Source organism: Centropristis striata, chromosome 20 (assembly GCF_030273125.1).
Source record: "Centropristis striata isolate RG_2023a ecotype Rhode Island chromosome 20, C.striata_1.0, whole genome shotgun sequence".
Lineage (NCBI taxonomy): Eukaryota > Metazoa > Chordata > Actinopteri > Perciformes > Serranidae > Centropristis > Centropristis striata.
The window spans coordinates 27,277,860-27,299,724 of NC_081536.1; the positions used below are offsets into that span (position 1 = coordinate 27,277,860).

The 21,865-nt window shown below is 36.1% G+C and overlaps 1 protein-coding gene across 2 annotated transcripts in view; it reads left to right on the forward strand.

Moving 5' to 3' along the window:
- Positions 1–857: 857 nt before the first annotated feature.
- zswim8 (zinc finger, SWIM-type containing 8) overlaps positions 858–21,865 on the forward strand; it is a 55,311-nt gene continuing 34,303 nt past the window's right edge. For both annotated transcript variants that reach the window (XM_059359124.1, XM_059359123.1), the window contains exons 1-3: positions 858–2,502; positions 19,626–19,779; positions 21,580–21,674. In XM_059359124.1, the coding sequence (XP_059215107.1) occupies positions 2,325–2,502; positions 19,626–19,779; positions 21,580–21,674 (427 nt within the window). In that variant the 5' untranslated portion in view covers positions 858–2,324. The remainder of the gene's footprint in view (positions 2,503–19,625; positions 19,780–21,579; positions 21,675–21,865) is intronic.

Genomic DNA, 21,865 nt, shown 5'->3' on the forward strand with positions numbered 1-21,865 from the left:
ATTATGAATAAAGCCATGTTAAATGTCTAGATATCAGCTCTTAAATTAAACTCTTATCAGATATTTTTGTTGTTATCATTATATTTGTCCAAACAAATGTACCTTTAGTTGTACCAGGCATTACAATGAACAAGCAATTCAAGAAAACAAGGGTGGTCTAATAATTTTTTCCATGACTGTATAACCATCTGAGTGGGTCCATTCTGCATAAGTTCTTACACTTAACCCTCCTGTCGTCCTTCCGGGTCAAATTGACCCAATCTGTTTTGACTATTCCTTCTTTCCTCCCTCCTCCTGCCTTCCTCTCTTCTTTCCTCCTTACTTCCTTCTTCCCTCCCTCCTCTATCCTCCGTCCTTCTTCCCTTCCCTCGCCCCCCCTTTCCTTCCCTCCTTTCTTTCTTTCTTTCTTTCTTTCTTTCTTTCCTTCCTCCTTCCTTTCTGCCCTCTTTCCTTCCTGCCTCCCTCCTTTTCTCCCTCCTTCCTTCTTTATTTTTTCCTTCCTTTCTTCTCCTCCTCCCTTTTCTTTCCTCCATCCTCCTTCCTTTCTCTCTCCTTTCCATTCTTTCTCCTTTTCCTCCTCTCTTCTTTCCTTCCTCCATCCTTCTTTCTTTCCCTCCTTCTTTCCTCCATCCTTTTTTACTTCCCTTTACGTCCTTCCCTCTTCTTCCTTCCTTGACCCGAGGACAACAGGAGGGTTAAATCAACAGACAATAATGTAAATCTGTTCGTGCACTAAAGTGTATTTTGTGTGTTGACACCTTGCCTGATTGCTCGACCAATACAGCCGAACTGAAGCATCTGATCTGAAGCCTGTGTGGGGCTGGCAGCCGGAAGCTGTGATCAGCTGATGGAGGAGGAGCTGCAAGAGAGGTGAGCCATCTTCCCCCGGCAGAGTGAACTCACAGAGCCTGGACGAGACGAACACGGGAAATCAGATGGGGATCCCGGTGTCATTTGCAGGCAGAGAAGATTTTAAGACAACAGGACAACCGATGTCATTGGGGAAGGAAGATATCTGAAGGAAACATCAGAGTTTGTGCTCCAGAGCTGACCGAGGAATACAGCAGAGAAGAGCCTCTTACATTAATACAAAGAAAGGAAAAAATTGAGCGTGGAGATTAATAACCAGCTGATAACCGTATATAACCCAGGAAAATACAGAGTCCAGAACATATGTGGTATAAATCAGCATGTAGTTCTTACAGTGCGAATGGTGTACAGCATCACCACTAAATGTAAACAAACAGCTAGTCAAGCTAGCTGAAGTTAGCCGATTGGGGGTTAGCTTCATAGTATCACTGAGCTAATATAAGGTAGTTTTACCAAAGCAGAACGAAAGTAAACCAACCCGAACAAACCTGGCGTCGGGTTCAAAACCCAACTGAACCTCATTATAGTCGTCTGCATCAACTGACAACTGTTGGCGTTGAAACCAGTATGCCGCTATTAGCATAATTAGCATTTTAGCTAACGTCGGCTAGCTCGTATTTGCATTAGCAGCTCAGCATAATAACATTAAACCAACACACTAAATGTAGAACAAAAAGACATTTGGCAATAGTCGCGCTACGTTTGTTTTGGCGTCGATTGACGCGAATCTTTTTGGTATGAGATATATTTAACACTTGGTAGAAGTGTTAATGGTACAATAGAGAGTCTAAACATCCAGTGGAGCCCAGTTGATTGGCCAGAAAGAGGACGAGGTCGGGATGAAGGAAAACAACTCAATGACATCTTAAAGAGTTAATCACATCGCTGTCCTTATCCAGCGTTGTTGTAACTCTGTCTGACTTCTTAGCACCACACCGTTAGCGGGGACATGTTTTCACTTTATTTCTACACTGTCGGTGTGTTTGACAGTAACCATACTTAGTTTGGGTCTGTGGTCCGCTCAGCAGCAGCAGCATTAGTCTCCAATAATACAGTCAGATACAAGACAGGCCTTCTGTTCAAAGTAGTGGCTGTACATGGAGCCAAAACTCAGCCAGGCACCATGACTAGTAGTTCCGTCTGAAACCACCTCTTAACATAGAAGAAGTTACATAAATCTACTTTTTAACTTGTGAGTTTATCCCACAGAGTACTTAAAGGAGACCACCACATTGTCAGCCTGTATTATGTAGCTGTGTTTGAGGCCCAGCGGTAAGCCTCTCAGCTGTGTTTTGGTTGCTAGTTCCTCCCCTCCCCCAGCCTCCACACTCTTCAATTCTCCCCGAGTGTTGGACACTGTCCGCCGGGGTTCCCTGTTGATTTTTAGACCGAAGAAAGACCGTGGCCTCAAGTCGCAGTCCTCTGGACTCCGGAGCAGTTAAAAAGTGGATGTAATGGAACTGATGTTCGCCGAGTGGGAGGATGGGGAGAGGTTCTCCTTCGAAGACTCGGACCGGTTCGAGGAAGACTCTCTGTGCTCCTTCATCTCAGAGGCCGAGAGCCTCTGTCAGAACTGGAGGGGATGGAGGAAGCAGTCTGCTGGACCCAACTCCCCTACTGTCAAGATTAAAGGTTGGAAACGCACATACTTGTACACACTTATGGGTGATTGTCATGAACATGGTACAGCTCATAGCAAAAATCCAAGAGCATTGAATACATATTTTCTTTGACCCTTTATAACATATAGATAGATAAACAGGAACTTTATTAATCCCTTGGGATGGTTCCCTCAGGAAATTGACAATTCCAGCAGCAGCACAACACCAATACAATCAAATTGAATAAAGTTAGTAATTAGTCATAATGTGTAAAATAAGAGAGTTCAAGAGACAATAAAAATACAATAGAATATATCAAAACAAGGAAATTTTATAAATACATATATATATATATGTATATATATACTATAATTATAACAACAGTACTTAATTATGTAAAGGCACTGTTTAATTTGAATTTATAATTTATTTAAAAAAATTAAGGTATTTTCTAACATTTTTAGAGACACTATGAGCAAAATTCATTACTGTAACACATTTTTAAAATAGAAATAAAAAAAACAATGGAAGGTTTTTTTTCTTCTTTTTTTTTCCTTTGGCAAGGGTAGCAGCAAAATGTATTTTATTAAAATATACACATGTGAATCAAAAATATGTTAAAAATATACAAAATATTATTTTAGCACAAAACAATGAATTGTGCCTCATTATGGCTATATTGTTAATTCATATAAAAGTGAAATGTATTTAGTTTAATAAAACATGTCCTCATAATCTTCAGACATAACTTGGACTGGCTTCATGAGAATCACTCTTATATTTCCATTCATTTTGAAATATTCAGTGAATTGCCATCATTGTGAAAGGCAGTTCTTTACAACATGGTTTAGGACATGAGCAGTAATACCTGTTGCTTTAAAATTGTTTATATATGATTATGAAATAGTTATTTTATGTGATTCTTATACACAGATCAATTGGAGTGATACAAACCTATTACAAAAGTCTAGTACTTCATCTTCACCACTTGGCTGTGTCCATTTATTGCTTTGCACATGCTTCAAAGCAGGACTGACCTGTTAGGCACTAGGGGTGGGCCATATGGCAGGGTATTTTTGCGATATTGATATTCTTGATATGGCAAAATACTAAAAAATATCTAGCAAACATGATTTATTTTCTTTATTATTTTCATGAGGATAAATATAGCGCCTTGTTATTGTTTTATATGTCAGTAATATAACAGTTTGCCTTATAATATATAGCAAAAACTAAACAAAAATCAGAGTGTTACACTCTGTATGAATGAAAATTGTACAACAAAATATTCTGTCCCACCTCGCTATCGTCTCCTCCCACTATCCGCCCACCTCTTTCCGCGATGCCGTTACTGATTGGATAGATCGCTAAGCGGGATGTGACATAGTACCCTACACGACAACAACACACGCCATTTGTAAAAGCCGGCAAAGCAGTGTTCCCAACTTAGCCACTTTGTTCCTAAATTTAGCGACTTTTCAGAACCCCTTAGCAACTATTTTTCAAGAAAGCGACTGGAGACAAATCCAGCGACTCCTTCTTACTCTTCTCGTTAAGAAGAGCCGCCGTTAGTGGCAGTTAGCTACAGTTAGCTCTGTAGCAGGACAGTGTGTATGTGCTGCTGCTGCAGGAGGTGTTCACTTACTGATCTCTGTTTGTTTACAACAAGCACCGGACACTCTGTGCACAATTAGCGATACTGGTTTGTTTGCGATCAGCAGCGGACACCACATGTACAGTTAGCATGCCGGTTTGTTTACAATAAGTGGTGGACGCTGTGCACAGTTAGTGACGGCGGCCACAGTTGTTGTGCAGCTGAACAGTGATTGGATGACTGTCGGACCCAGTGGGAGGTGTGTGTTAGAAGTCACACGGAACGTCAAATATCCCACTTCGCCCCGATGGACCGTGCATAGTGGTCCAGCTTCCAACAGTCCCACCAATTTTCCACCTCTGTGACTACCTCTGGAGGCAGAAAATTGGTGGGATCAGTTGATCCCGGCATCCCGCTTCGGGCGAGTTCATAGTGGAGGAGAGACGTTACAGAGCCGTAAATGTCCCGGCAATAAAACAGCTCTATGAAAGGGGCTGGTGATACATTAGATTCTTCTATCCCTTGTCTCGTTTCTCTTCGCTGAAACGCAACAACTTTGCAGGATTTTTGGCTCTCCTCATACTCCTTTGAGTGCTTCTGTTTGAGTTGGTGAAATAAGTTTGATGTATTTGTTGCTAAAGTCTTCACGCACTTCTTACATATTATGGTTTGTTGTATATCAGATCTTTTGAAACCAAACCAATTCCACACTGCTGAAGTCACTCCCCTCTTTCAAACGATGTCATCCACCATGGAGCCACTCATTTCCCTTTCCGCCTACTGCTGGGCAATATGGAAAAAAATCTTATCACAATAATTTTTTCACATTCGCACAGTCGATAATATATATCAAGATATAAATCAAATCACTGTTTCTGTCAAGCCTTAAATGTTCTTTTTACTCCTAAGTGAGATGTGAAAATATCACAAGGTTCATTTTGATTTAAATATTATTTATTTTCTGTCAGAAGCTGAACATGATGAATGTACTGTAGAGCATTATACAACTGTATCTCAAATACGTAAAACGGGCATATATTACAAAATACATTTTTAATTCTGACCAGTCAGAAGCTGCAAGTGTTACAAGAGAACACAAACAAATGGACAACTAAATGATTTGGTCAATTACAAATAAATAAGATGGGTAGCTTTCAAGTTTTACAGAAGAACACATTAAATGTGTTGGGCAACTCCAAATAAATGGAATAAAATCTTAGTTCTAACTTTCTAAAGTCTAAAACTAAGTTTTACAGAACACAAGCTAAATGACTTGGTCAGTTCCAAATACAAAAGTAGATTATTCAAAATAATATCTAAAAAAGTACTTCACTTGTGGCCAGTTTATGCCACAAGACATAATAAAAGAAAGGCACATGAAATCCCCATTAGTGCAGATAGAGCACTGACTGCTTTGGTGGGGCCTCCAGCACTTTGTCTGTTGTGTCTGGGACTGTAAAGTTTTATATCATGCTCTATAGGATCACACTGCTTTAGATGGAATGAAAGATTAGTGTTGTTAGGTGTTACCTGTCTCTAGGAATATGCTTTCGACACAGTTTGCAGTGCGCGCTACTCTGCTGCTCAAGTAGGAATGTAGCCATCATCGTGATATTCATTTTTTTCATCATCAGTTCTTCACAAGCTACTCAAAGAAATACTACTACAGTAAAGGAAAAGCATACATACATACATACATACATACATGCATACATACATACATACATACATACATACATACATACATACATACATACATACATATATACATACATACATACATACAAGGTGTACACAAGGTTATTATAGTTAATGAAAACTAACAAAATAACGAAAACTAGAATTGAAAAAACGTTTTTGTTAACAGAAACAAAAATAAAAAGAGAGTTTTTATAAAAACGATAACTAACTGAAACTGTATTATGTGGTTACAAAACTAACTAAAACTTACTAAAATGATAGTGAAAATGTCCTTCGTTTTCGTCTTTGTCAACTTTTTTCATACTTGAACCTTTTTGGTTGATATGAAATCTATTTCATCTATCTGGTTTTATGACTTAATAAACTTATTGGGGCTGAGATGGATCAGACAAAGGAAATAAAGGCAACATTTATTGTGACTTTTTTGAATCTGGCACCCAACAAATAGGCTACCCCATTACAAAAAAACTAAAACTAATAAAAACTAAACTAAAACAAAGCATTTTCCAAAAAATAAAAACTAATTCAAACTAGTAAACTCACTCTAAAAACAAATTAAAACTAACTGAATTTGAAAACAAAAAATCAAAACTAAATGAATAAAACTAATGAAAAATCCAAAACTATTATAACCTTGATACATTCATACATACATGGCGTGTAGTGTTACACAAGTATCCTGGGAATGTGGTTACAAATGTCTCACAGCAACTGTAAGCTCCTCTGTGAGGTAATTCTCCATAGACTCTATGTTCTTGTTTACTAAACCCATCAACGGGTAGGAAGCCATGTGCTGTGGGAACAGCAAGTGAATGGCTCTGAATAATAGCTCTGTCAAATTTTAGAGTCCTCATGAAAATGTTTCACTTGCAAAAAAACTGATTAACTCTGAAATTAATTCATCTTAATTTGAAAGGGTGGTCTAAAATGAAAGTTTGTCCTGTTAACCATGTTCATTGATCTGTCAATGCACACCCACAATATTTTTTTGAAGTTTTCAGAGAGATTCCAAATTATTATTCCAAACTGTGTGCTGCTGTGAATTGCTTTCTATAGTTGTTACATAACAAGAGTAAACACATTTTCAGAGCAGTTCCACCTTTGTCAGAGCTGGGTACAGTCTCTGGTGGGGAGTACTAACTGTGGACAATAATAAGAGGAAACTTTGAACTATCATTTTATCAGGAATGTCCCCAGTGTTACAAACCAGGGATTGAAAATTATTTCATTGAAAATTATAGCAAACCTCTAAAGGTAACATTCATTTAATTTATGAGTTTAGAGATGATTTCAAATTGTGTATGGACATAGGGATATTTGGGCAGAAAATGCAGGGATCTTCTCAGAAAACCTCTTATAGAAGCTGTTTTATCAAATCAGGATGAATTCAATATTTAACAAGACTTAGATATGATGTGTGATAAATTACTGCAGGAATTCAAGTTTTTCTCTGAACTTTTTTTGGCCAAACCAAGTATCAGTACTGTGCAAATAGATGCATATGAAATCCCAACAGCAGCTGGTTTCATAGATTAGATTAGATAATACTTTATTGATCCCACAACAAGATAAATGTATTATTATTATTTAATTTTTTTACGATCTGAATTAAATTATTAATTCAAAGCAATATTTTTATACCAATGCTTAAAAACTCACCAGCACCAGCTTCAAGTTGAGCATAATTTCCAACTTTCCAAATTACCAAACCGGCCTTTACAGTCTCCCAACATGTGCTGCATCTGTTGAAATAGATCCAATTTAGGCCTAAATTAAAATTTAAATCTTACACCTCCATAATAGGTGTAAAGTCCTCTGTAAAATAGTCATTGTCCTCGTACATCATTGTAAAAGGTGATTTATGTTGAAGGCTTATATATTATAGCGTCTCCATAAAAGATTACGCCCATAGACTGAATAACAAAGACACCTCTGGGTGTTGATGAGGATTTTAATTTATATCGACTTATTTCTTATGCCATGAGCAGAGATGCAGAGAATTAAACCGACCTGCCACGCATCGAAAGAACACCTGCAAGCAGACATTCAACTTTAAATAAGGTGTCTCAAAACATGCAAAACAAAATATTAGCTGGTTTTAGCTGTCCACTGAAACCTCTTCTTCTGCAAAATTATTTTGGTTAGTTTGGGCTTTACACCAGTAGCTAAGAGGAACCTTGTATCTCCATGGTGCAACCAAACATCAACACAGCTTTATTATGTAAAGTAACTAATTTGAACCATAGACTGTATAAATAATGGAAGTACCCATTGGTTTGTGGCCTGTTTGAGGCATCGAGTTCAGCGTTACACTCGTCGCCATGTTGTGTCGCCATCTTGTTTCTGATATGGTGAGCAGACCATATCTGGACTGTGGAGGAGCGAGAGGGATCTGATCACTGACTACAGCCTCTCTACACCTCAACCTGACTGAGGAGTCACTGCTAATTCATGTTAGCATTAACTGGAGCATTAACTGGGATGTTAGTTTTGGCTAGCAAAAAATAAAAACAAACAAATAATTCAGTGAAAATACAGTGAAAGGGTCAAAGTTATGAGACCTAACCGCTAAACATCCTTTTAAAATTTTTTGTATAACTTAACTGACACGTTACATGGATACGCATTGCTTTGCTTCTCTTCTGATGACAGCTCGTCTTGTTAGTGACCTGTCAATCAAAGGTAGCCACACCCCAAATCATACGATTCTTTATCTTCTATTTTCTTCTAAATGGGGCCATTATTAGAACTATTAACATCAAATTGTCTTGAAGATTTTTTACTATCAATTGAGACCATAGTGTCCTAAAACATTCCTGAGGTTATAAATCAAGTGAGAAGTTTTCTCATTTTATATTGAAATGAATGGAGCCAAATACTTCTACAGCCGCTGTCAACACCCCCAATGGAATTTTTGGTAGAATGCAGCTTAAGGCACTTCCTGGTTTGCCTCCCTGCTCAGACCCGGAGGTTGCCACCAGATTTGAACACATTGTTTAATGTCGGCTTTAGACCAAGTTAAGCACGACTATCGTATAGCTGGAACAACCGGCTGCAGCTCACTAGCTATAGAGTTGGTTGGCTAGGTTGAGATCGGTATTTGAAGTGTTTCACTGGCGTCCGTTCATGAAGTCGAACTGATGTGTCTGTAATGTCTAATCAATGTTATATAGCCCAATATCACAAATTACAAATTTGCCACAAGTGGCTTTGCAATCTGTACACTATATGTCACTGTGATGCCAGTTAGAACTGTAGTTTAACAGTAAAGAAAAAAAGATCCAAAAAGAACAGTCCTACTGTAGACCATGTTTGTAATGTGTATAAAGGAAAGGGAACCCATCAACAGCATAACACGGGGAGGTGTGTTGAGATCCCGTTGACCATCTGCTGAGCAGCTGAAAAAGCCCTTGGGGGAGGGGAATTGTAAAAACTATGGTATGGGCAGGTGTATGCTGTGGGTTTTTTATCTGGTGAAATACATGGCATAACTAAAAAGGGACATATAGGTACAATAGCTGATAATGTAACAATGGTTCTAATAAACAAACTAACATTTAGGACATGTAACAAGTTTTACTTCGCAGTAATACTAGTGCGGTGCCCGTAGGAAGTATGTATTGGTATAGTGGGAGATTAAGTAGATTTTTCAGGTATGGCCAAATGAGCTTGTGTGTGGAAGTGGGATGTACAATGAGGTGTAATACTCTTACGTAGTGTTAATATACAAAGTGTATATTGGGTAATAACTATCTTTCCATCCGTATTATGCTTAACTGTCAGTTAATAAAGTTTTGTTTTTACTGTTTTTAATGGATCAAACTGATGTGGAAGAAAGGGCTTAAATCTCCGCTTAGCATGCTAATCATGAGATAGCACATTACGCGGTATGCTGCACTAAAAGTACATTAACATGAACCCAATTTGCTGATATACTATATTGCATGTAAGTATCTCATATCAAATGATTATGGGCATTACACTAAGAAACATGAATGTCATCCCTGAATTACATAGTGATGCAACATAAGAAGTGAATAAAGCTAAATATCTGCTTAGCATGCTAATCGCGAATAGCAGAATTTGCACATTACATGCAGACCACTACAACGTCTGCAACTCCATAAAACACTCACTTTTCATAAGGTACGCACAGCATCCAGCACATACACATTGAACATTCATTTTCGCTGGACACTATTTAAATATTATTGGAAAATCAAACCTTGTAGCGCACTTCAAAACTCAGAAAGATAGGTAGGCTAAATAGACTTACAGATGAGATGAGTCAGGGTGGAAAGCCAGAGTGAATTGTGTTACTGACCAGGTGTAGACCTATCACACAATGGGGCCAAGCTCCCCTAAAAGGCGTCCAATCGGAAACTGTGCAATGCCGCAACACGTCCTACGTAAATAATATTTTGAAAAATGAATTTAAAAATCTTCAAAATCGAGCATGCACACCATCGTGCCATGTGCAAGCCACATACGAAATCTGAGGTCAGTCTGACTAACGGTCAGAGAGATATGCCCTAGACACACAAACACACACACACACACACACACACACAGACACACACACACACACACACACACACACACACACACACACACACACACACACCTTGCTTTATAGATAAATAATTCACAATTTTCAGTCAACTCATCATTATTAGCAGTTTTGCTGTAATAAATTAAGCATAATAGTGCCATAATTTTTCACACATATGTCCGCCCCACTTTTAACTTTGTATTGAGTATGTGCTATTCACATTTTGACACTAAGAAAGAAATTTATACTTGTGTACAAATGTATAAATGTCTGTTGGCTCCAAGTATTGGTTTCGGGTCTCTTTGATTATTAGGTTTTACCCTGGAAACCAGACAAATGTGCCAAGCAAATCTGTATTTGCTCTGGCAGATGATTCTGGTCGCTCTCCCATTCAGACTGACTTCCAGCCGCCGTGGCCCCCACCAGGCCATTTAGTGGGCTTGATAGGATGACTGACTCTCACAAAATGACACGAATGACAACGAAACTGTCACGAAATGTCACGAAACTCAGATCAAACTGTCGAACAAGGCAATATAAATCAAAATTCTGTCACTGCGTTTGTCTATTTCTCTCCTCAGATGTTTTCAGAAAAACATTTTGGTCACTGTTTTGCTGTAATTTAGAGTTAAAAGTAGTTTAAAGTTAATCAAAGTGAGAAGAAAAAAGAAAGTTTGTCACCACTGTTCTGATTGATTGGGGGTCCTGTTTTGTTGTTCTAATTGTTTGTTTTTGTTGGCCCTTTGGAAGTTCTAGACTAATGAGAATTTGCAAATTAGTCTGCCAATGCCAGAAAATGATGTTGGTATCAGCTTGAATTTACTTAACCCTTTGATGCACAACATATAAACTCCTTCTAATGCACAACATGGGTCAAAAATGTGAAAGTTATTATTACAACAGATCATTATATGCATTTTTTTTCATGTTATGAAGAAATATATTTTTTGTATTATTACATCAAGTTTACACACATGGGTCAAAAAAAGACCTTGTGCATTAGAAACGCAGTGATACAAAAATCATCATACTAAATCAACAATTTGAGTATATGTGTAAATATGTTTGTCTTATTTTTAAGGTATAACTTTAAAAGAGTTGTTAGAACCACCAGATTACATTGGGAAATCACACATTTTAACATTTGAGACTTATTAGAGCCACCAAATAATAATTTCCATTAGAAAAACACCAATTTAACAAAATAGGATAGTTAATATTTGTGTCTTCTTTGTCAGGTTTTAAATTGGTGATTGGTGAATTGGTGTCAACATATAAACACCTTCTAATGCACAACATGGTTCAGAAATTACTTTGTGCATTAGAAGTGTAGTGATAAAAAAAAAGGGGGGGGGGTTTATTCAAAAATTAAGAAATTAAAACAAAAAATTAGCATGTATGATGATCAAAAACAAGTTATTTGAGGGAAAACCTGCAATACTGAATGATGAAATTAATTTATTGCAAAGGTATAGAATATAAAAACGTAGTCGAGTCACTTTAGACCCATGTTGTGCATCAAAGGGTTAAAACCAAATTCGGAGCATTGTCAGGGAAGCATGTAGTCTAATTCCCCTTGAAAAGAATAGATTAACTCCATTACCTCTTACCAGGACCTATTCTATGAAGAGCAGCCTGAGTTTGAAGTGGAGGAGAAAACCTTGTGAGAGGTGGAAGACAAAGACAGCATGTTCGGTCAGCATCACTGCCACACCAGTCCAATGAACTACTTAGGGCAGTAGTTGGTGGTCACTCCATAACAAATGCAGATAATCATTTATTCATTTTAACTTGCAGACATAAATAAATGCACATCAATCCATAATTATTCATCTGCTGTGGTGGCTTTGTAGAGCGATACCAATACTTAAAAAATATATATTTTTACATCAGCTGAGTGGCACAGCATGGGTGGGTGATTCTCATGAACATGGTAAAGCTCATAGCAAAAATCCAAGAGCATTGATACCATATGATAGCATATACAATCTAAAGTCACTGTTTAATATGAATTTATAATCTATTTTTAAAAGTTGAAGGTATTTTCTGACATTTTTAGAGACACTGTGAGCAAAATTCATCACCATAACACATTTTTAAATAGAAATAAAAAACAATGAAAGGTTTTTTTTCCTTTTTTTTTTTCTTTGGCAAGCACTCAATATATGCTCAAGGGTAGCTGGTATCACCAAAATGTATTTAATTAAAATATACACACATTTTAATGCAAACAATTCTATCATTACCGTAACATTTAACCATTTCTTCTCACCAATTTTCATTTAGATGTTGTTCTTTAAACATTGTTAAAAACCATTATGTTTGATTACATTCTATTAAATTATACATTTTTAAACAAATATATATTTATTTTTATGAAGTTTATTAAATCTTTATTCTATACAAGTGTGGGGAAACCATGAAATTTAAAAAAACACATTACAGTAATTAATTTGTGAATCAAACTTATTTTTTTAAAGATATAGAAAATATTATTTTAACACAAAACAATTAATTGTGCCTTATTATGGCTATATTGTTCACTCATATAAAAGTGAAATATATTTAGTTTAATAAAGTATGTCCTTATAACCTCCACAGACATGACTTAAACTGGCTTCATGAGAATCACGCGGGTGTAGAACAGCATACTAATGGAGTGTTCCTTGTGGAGAGAGATGGACAGGAGAAACAGGGAAGGCCCTGAGACAGTGATAGCTACGGTGATGCAGCTCTTCACCAGCCAGCTACAACAGAACAGCTGTCTAGTGGCTTCCCTCTGAGCTTACAGCTGATTGGTGGACAGCTTTCTGTCATTCACCTGCCACAGCCTATCATAGAGTGGCAACATGGCCTCTGTTACTATCTACCCTGCCACCCTTCTCCCTTCAGGTTTTGGCTTTTCCCTGTTAGTTAGAATACTCAACATGAAAACACTTGTCTTCCATTTGAAATGAATCATTTTGAAAGAACTGAATTGATGCATCTGGTGATGGACATCAAACAGGTTGCAGATTTACAGTATTACCACAAACAGCAAACATACAGACAATGCAATCCTAAACATTTAAGCTTGTAGTTTCATTTACATCCTTCATCCAGTCAGAATGATATTAGTAACAGCAGTGGTAGTAATAGTGAGAGGAAGCTGTTGGCTACATATGTCGTTGCTTAGCAAATAAAAAAAATGCCCTTTTCCATAAATTATTTCTTTAATTAAGAACATTATAAATGCTCTAGCCACAAACACAGGGCTGCAGCACTGAATCTGTTGAGGCTCAATCTTTTTCAGCACAAACAAAAATGCTGCAGATCTGAGATAAAAAAAACAAAACGCCTACAACACAACAGTCTGAAACAACAGCTGTAACACCTGACATTTAATGACAAAACAACAACCTTTACAATAAGTTCATAGTATCAGCAGAACATGAACGAAAACAAGCATAAATACACATTCACACTAGGGCTGGGCGATATATCGATATAAAAGGTATATTGATATATTTTTAAATGCGATATGGAATTAGACCATATCGCATATATCGATATAGTTTTTTTTCTTTCTTTATATATATAAATGCTGTCCTTACTAGGGTTTGTCATATTTAGTTCTTTTGCAATGTTGGTTATTCTTTTCTCATATAAATATATTTATTTCGGAAAAAGATTGGCCTATTTTATTTCATAGGCTATTTTTATTTAAACACTTTATGTAGCTTTGAATTAAAAAAAAGGTACTCCTGTTGTGATACAGTATTTATGTTCATTTAAGTAAATATTATATATAGTATAGTATATATATATATAGTATAGTAATATAGTACTATATATATTACTATATAGTCATATAGTATAGGGTTGTCGCGATACTAAAATTTTCAACTCGATACCGATACTCAGGAAAATATTCGATACTGGATACAATTTTCGATACCACAAAGATAAAAACAAAGACCCCAAAATTTAACAGAAATATTTTATTAACAAGTAAAATACAACATGTAAAAATGAACAGAACCACCGGTTAAATATTTATAATAAAAAACAGTTGTGCAAAAAGAAACTGCAACTATGATAACAAGCATCAGATACTCGATACTTTTGAAAATGAGTATTGTATCCGGATACAACATTTTAGTATCGATACTTTTTTGAGTTCAGCCTAAATATATCAGGATATGACCTTTGGTCCATATCACCCAGCCCTAATTCACACTCAGGAACTCATACACATTATGAAGAAGACAAACCATTAGTTTTGCTTGCGGTTCTCAGTTTGTCCTCCTCAAGCTTTTGGAACAGTATATCAACTTAGTGCAACAGTGGCTCCAGTAAAGTCCTTCTGCTATGAGAGCTCACAGGCTCGCCTGGCCGCCCACAGGAGCCCCCTGAAGACCACACTCCAGTTTTATTATCTACAGCTGGCTTCATTCACTGTTAAAATGAATCAGTTATCCATTGTTACATTTGGAAACAAATACATTTACTGAGTTTTTAATATTGAGGCATCATTTAAGCTAGCCTTTCCCTCATGAAGTAAGTGACAAAATTAGCGCAGACTGTTGTTCACCTTTATATACTTGAAGCAGCTGGTTTTAAACTAATGTGGGAGTAAGTAAACCAGACCATAGTGTGAAAAAGGCATACAAATGTGAGTGATGCTACACTGTAAAAAACAACAACTGTTGTTTTCAAGGTAAAAAAACAGCAGCTGTAGTTGCCAGAATTTTCCCGTAATAAATACGGTTAAATTAGATTAGCACTTTTGATTTCACATTTAAGGTTTTTTTAAAGATTATATTTTATTAAGTTTTTCCATCAAAAGAAACGCTGTTCTGCCATATAATTGACAAGAAAATACTTGATAAATGCCCCATAAATTAAAGATTTTAGCATTAAATATTACAGTATATTTTTGTTAGAGATGTGATGTTTAGTACATTTAACACTGAGAAAAAGTATTTTTACAAAAAATAAATGCAAAAATTACAGTGATGGCTTATATATTACAGTATATTTTTATTACAAACACGGTGCCAGTGTATTTTACAGCGGAGCAATGTATTTTTAAAAACAAAAATAAAAAAAAATACTGTTTTGGCTGATATATACAGTAACAGTGTTTCATTGTTACTGAAACTGAATTAACCCATTTATCATTTTACGGTCTTTTAACTGTTGTGGTTTAGCAGTTTTTCACCGTAAAACCTACAGACATTTTTTTTACAGTGTAGTGTGCTTGTCTTGATGGTTTCCCATGCCCTGAGCCTGGACACCAGGGATTGCAGTATATGAACAGGGTGCTTTCCTCTCTATAGGATAAACAGCAGCACCAGTAGTGGTTGGAAGTGAGGTCTGTAATCTGAGCTCCACCACTTTTTCTTCTCTCAATGCCAGACCACTGTGCTTTCAATAACACTGCTGTCCTTGTGGTTATGCTGCTCATTCTTAGACGCACACAAACACAGTACTACTCTTTGTCATACTTCTACTACTTATGAAGAACTCTGCTCTACAAACACTTAAAGGACCCATGGTGTTCATGTTCTTCTTTTTGACAGCAGTCAATCTAAAAACCAAACAATAATTTCAACTATACATTTTGTCTGCTTTTCAGGTGGTTGTTGTGACATATTTTCTGACGGGCGCTCTCTGTCTACTGGTGGGAGTGTGCCCATGTAGAGACAAAAATGACATGCTGTCGAGTAGTAAGATAAATAACATAATATAATTTAGTTTAGCCGGCCTCCGGCTCCTTAAGAAGAGTAAGAAGGAGTCGCTGGATTTGTCTCCAATCGCTTTCTTGAAAAATGGTCACTAAGGGGGTCTGGTAAGTCGCTAAATTTAGCAACAAAGTCGCCAAGTTGGGAACACTGTAGTAACCAGGCTGTTTTCAGGGGAGAAAAAAGTCCCTGCTCTTCAACAGGGACTAAAAAAGTCCAGACAAAAGCTGGCTCCGGACTGCTCGTATTCAAATTAGGGGCGTTTCGGCGAGTGAGACCCGCCTCATTCCGGGTATTGCCCAGTAGTGGAAACAGCCCTTTAGATGATGCCTCAGAGTTCTGTTTGTTATTTTTTAAATTTCCACCAGACTGTCAGAGTTCCTCCTATAGTTATTGTTCTGAAACAAGGTTGGTGTTTGATGGATGGGTTGAGAAAAGGTTAATGTGAAATCTGAATGTCTTTACAAAGCGTTTGTTCTTCGTCTAGCCATGTGTTGTCTGATTGTTTGGGGTGGATCCATTTGAATATGTATTGAAGTTGATTTTTGCTAGAGCAATGGTAGAAATGTGGTGTTCAAGTCCTCCTATAGTTTAGATTTTTATATCTAAGTGTTGGATGTTTATTGGGTTTAAGGAGGAGTGCATTTTTTGTGAATTATTATTATATTAATATATTAATTATAATTATTGGTGAATCAAGAGACCCTTCTGTGAGTCTGAAATAAAGATTGATTGATATACCGTTTTTCTCCAGTAAGCAGAAAATAGAAAAAAAATGTTTTCATTTGAATTTTGATAACTTTTTTATTTATTTTTCTACTTCTGCTGGAATGTACATTTCCTCAAATAACATGCGTAAATACACTTTAGATAAATACAAGTTTCTTGTAATTTACTTTGGGATTTTACACATTTGTGACTTTATAATTCTACTTCACTACATTTTGAACCAAATATTGTACTTTAAACTAAAAAATACGATCAATTTAAAATGATACGCTGATATGTTTATAAATTAATCCACATATATTAGGTAGTTAAAACTCATCCTACCTTGACAACAGTAAAAGGCTGCTTACATAAATGCATCAAAATAATAATATATTTACTATTTATTTAACAATCTGATTGGGGCCATTCTGCATAATAAGTACTTTTACTTTTGATACTTTAAATAAGTTTTGATGCTGGTACTTTTGTATATTACTTTAGAATGCAGGACTTTTACTTATAGTGGAGACGGAGAGATGTGCAATGGATGCTGTGTACAGAGCAGATCAACATAGTAGAATAGGGTAGATAAAGATAAAGAAGAGGAATAGATAAACAATTACAACAATAATGGCACTAACCCCACAGTAAAACCTGTGACTAATAAAGGTCAATGTGATGCTGGTAGATAAAGTCAGATGACTGGTAGTATCAGTAATAAAAGAATAAATAGGACTATCTGTAATAGTCATGGTAGCAGTGAAAAAGTAAAACAAAACTACTTTAAAATAGGGCTGGGCGATATGGACCAAAAGTCATATCCCGATATATTTAGGCTGAATATCGACATGCGATATATATCCCGATATTTTTATTGCGAATGAGCAACTGTTCAGTCAAAGTCAAATATAACATGTCACAAGTAGTTTTATTGAATTTTTTTATGTAAGTGAACATAAATACTGCATCACAACAGGAGTTACTTTTTTTTTTTTTTTTTTTTTAAATCAAAGCTACATACATAAGCTACTTAAATAAAAATAGCCTATGAAATAAAATAGGCCAATCTTTTTCCGAAATAATATATTTATATGAGAAAAGAATAACGAACATTACAAAAGAACTATATATGACAAACCCTAGTAAGGGCAGCATTTATATATAAAGAAATATTTTTTTTAAACTATATTGATATATGCAATATGGTCTAATTCCATATCACATTTAAAAATATATCAATATACCTTTTATATCGATATATCGCCCAACCCTAGTGTGAATGTGTATTTATGCTTGTTTTCGTCATAGTAGTTTTATTGAATCCATTTATTTAAGTGAACATAAATACTGAAGAACAAGTGGAGTACCTTTTTCTTAAAATCAAATCAAATCAAAGCTCCATATAGTGCACATTTAAATAAAAAAATTATATCTTCAATAAAAGCTGCAGCTTGCCTGGAGCAAGGATCAATATAGCCTTATAGAGTAGCCGGCTGCACTTGAGTTAGTAGTCGGCTGTTTGGCATACAGCCATCTCTTATGAAAAGCTCTGACTTTACTCACCTAAAGCTTCTTGTTGATGTTTGGTGTAGATGCAGCTTGGTAAATTCAGTGAGTGTGTAAGTGTGCTCACATGTCTCGGAGGAGGACGGAGAGGTTGGTCGGGGTTTGACTGACTGACACACACTCTGCTGAGGCAACGGCAACCCAATGCAAAATATCTTTATATTATGAATAGTATAAATATACTTTCAGTACCTAATAAAAGTGTAACGTTATATATCTGAGAGCTGCAACAATTATTCAATTAATCGGACAATAATCGATTATTAAATTAATCGTCAACTAATTTGATAATCTCATAATTGGTTTGAGCAGTTTTTTAAAAACAATAAGTCCAAATTATCTTATTTCAGCTTCTTCAATTTGAATATCTCTGGTTTCTTTGTTCCTTAATGACAATAAATTGAATATCTCTTTAGTTTGTGGACAAAACAAGAGATTTGAGGACATCATACTGTGGTTTGGGAAACACTGATTGATATTTTTCAACATTTTATTGACCAAACAACTCATCGATTAATGGTTTAAATCATCAACGGATTAATCAATAATGACGATAATCGTTAGTTGCAGCCCTAGTTATATAATAATGATGATGATGATAATAACTTTATTTATATAGCACCTTTTAAAAACAGCAGTTTACAAAGTGCTTGGACAGAGAGCAGTTAATCACAGAGAATGATGCCATGAGGCTAAAAACAATTCTTACATTAAAATAAAAACAGTAAGAGACAGAGCAGGAACAATCACAAGACATTCTTAGATACACAGAAATAAAAGGTAAAAGGAGTAAAAAGGTAAAAAGTGAAGAAGTAAAAAGGAGTGGTGAGATAGAAATAAAACATAAAAGCAAGTCTATAAAAATGGGTTTTAAGAAGTGATTTAAAAGAAGTTACTGACTGAGTGCTTTATTTTACTGAGTTAGCGCACCTAATTAGACTATGGCAGACTGTGGCGGCTCATTATTAATGAGAAATACTGCAGTTGTTTTATAATAAAATATTATATTATATTAAACAAAATGTCATTGTCTTGTACAATGACAATAAAGTTCTATTCTATTCTATAAACTTTAGAATTTGGAATTACATTTTTTAAAATTATTTCAGATTTATTTTGAACATACATGAATATATTCCGAAATTATTTTGATATCATAGCAACATCAACATTACAATTTCTCAATAAATAAACATTTGATTGAGAACCCATTGTATTTCTCACATCACTGCACTACCTGAAGTGTTTCTTCTCTAACATGGCTGACTTGAGCTAATCTCCCTCTCTTCTGTGCTCTGGTTCAGATGGTCAGGTGATTCCACTGGTGGAATTGTCAGCAAAGCAGGTAGCGTTCCACATCCCATTCGAGGTGGTGGAGAAGGTCTACCCCCCTGTCCCTGAACAGCTCCAGCTCCGGATTGCCTACTGGAGCTTCCCCGAGAACGAGGAGGACATCAGGTGGGAACAATCACAAGAGATAACTAACTGAAACTGTATTGTGTGGTTACAAAATGAACTAAAATTACAGTGAAAACGTCCTTCGTTTTTGTCTTTGTCAACTTTTTTCATGTGTAATCCAGTGTTTCTTCAGTGTTTTCTGAAATTACCGTAATGACACCATATTGGCTGTAAAGAGCAACTTCTCAGCTTTCAGAAAACCTTGGCGCAAACCATTCAGTTATTATGGTAATCCGAAGTGCACATAAATTCACAACGAAATTAAAAACTAAAACTGATGAAAAATCCAAAACTATTCTAACCTTGGTACAGAAGTGCATGGGGAGAAATTGAGACTGTTAGACTAAGAGATGGATGAGTGGCAAACACACACACAGGCAGAGAGAACGGCATAAAGCTATGAACTCAACCTGAAACATAAAGCAGTTAAGCCTGGTCAGAACCATGTCCCTAAAACATGCATATCTGTGGCAAACCAGTGAAAACACTCTCAAGAGTTTAGCTGCTAAGCATCCAACTGGCATGGTGGAAAATGAACGGCCTGAGTTTGTTCTTAACAAGTACAAACGCTAACCTGAAGCAGTTCCTGTTGATGGGTTACAATTCAAACACCCCTATTGGCCCCAACAGAAGATGGTGTATAGTTTTCCTACTGTTATTACTGAGGATAAGCTTTTTCTTTCATTTAGTGCAAAATTATGAGTAGCTTATTTATGTTTTGTTGAAGGGGGTTTAAGTGGCAGCCTAATTTAAGTTGACAACCTTTAAAGACACCATAACTCAACACATGTCCCCTACTAACTTATTCTTCATGAGCTACTGGCTCTTAAAACTGGACGTCCCAATTCCAAACTATTAAGGTGTTCAACTTTAGTTACTGTAACGTTATGAGTGAAGATTAAACTGAGAAAGTCAGAGTCCCCCCTGAGATGATGCCATCACCTAAAGCAGTGGTTCTCAACCTTTTTTCAGTGATGTACCCCTGTGAAATATTTTTTCAGCCAAGTACCCCATAGGTTGCCGACCCCTGCCATAGAACAATGACTGTACACAGCTACTCCAGCTCTGACATGCTTGTTAGGAAGTTGAGATAGTATGACTGTCTAGAAGGACACACATGGCAAGCTTCCAACATTTGGTAACACTTTACAATAACCAACTAAGTGATGTTTATGGATGGTTTATAGACCAATTTATAACCATTTAAAAAGTGCTCTAAATATGTAATCTTTAAATGTTTTAAACCAATTTCTTAAAGATATATGACTCATTTCAAAATCATTAATATACTTAATATGGTGTTAAAAATGTTAAAATGAGTGCAACTAAAACTATTAATAAACTATTCATTTTTAATGTATTGGTTTGTTGATGGTAAAGTAACTATAAACTTACATTAATATACCATCTATTTGTCATTTATAAATTATTTAGTTAGTTAAACATTAATAAATTATGTATTTACCATTCTAAATGGCCTATATACGGTTTATAAATGATGATTAAACATTAATAAACTATCTGTTTACCATTTATAAATAATGGTTATTGTAAAGTGTTACCCAACGTTTTGATGGAAGCTTATGTTGGAGTGTCTTTGGTAACGTTCTGGCATCATTACATGTCTTTGAGCAAAAGTAATTTGGAAATGTACCTGCCTTCAGATAGACTCCTGACTTATTCTGGGTTCAGCCTACCTCTAACCCAGTGGATGGTGGGAAGATAGCTTGCTTACTCATTTGATTTTCTTTTTCTCTCAACATCACCTTTCTTCTTCCTGTCTGTGTCCTCCTACTGTAGGTTATACTCCTGCCTGGCTAATGGGAGTCCAGATGAATTCCAGCGTGGAGAGCAGCTCTACAGGATCAGAGCTGTCAAAGATCCCCTGCAGATCGGTGGGTTAACATTTTACTCCTACCATACACAGTCGCATAGAGACAGCTTTTATCCTTATTCTAAACTGTAACCGTATGCATTATAACATGCTTAGTGCCGTCAGCTGGCGAGCCATCAGAATTTTCGCCTTTTTTTTCCCTGGAGGCCGTAGCAGGCTCACTTATAAGAATATACTTAAAAGTATTAAAAG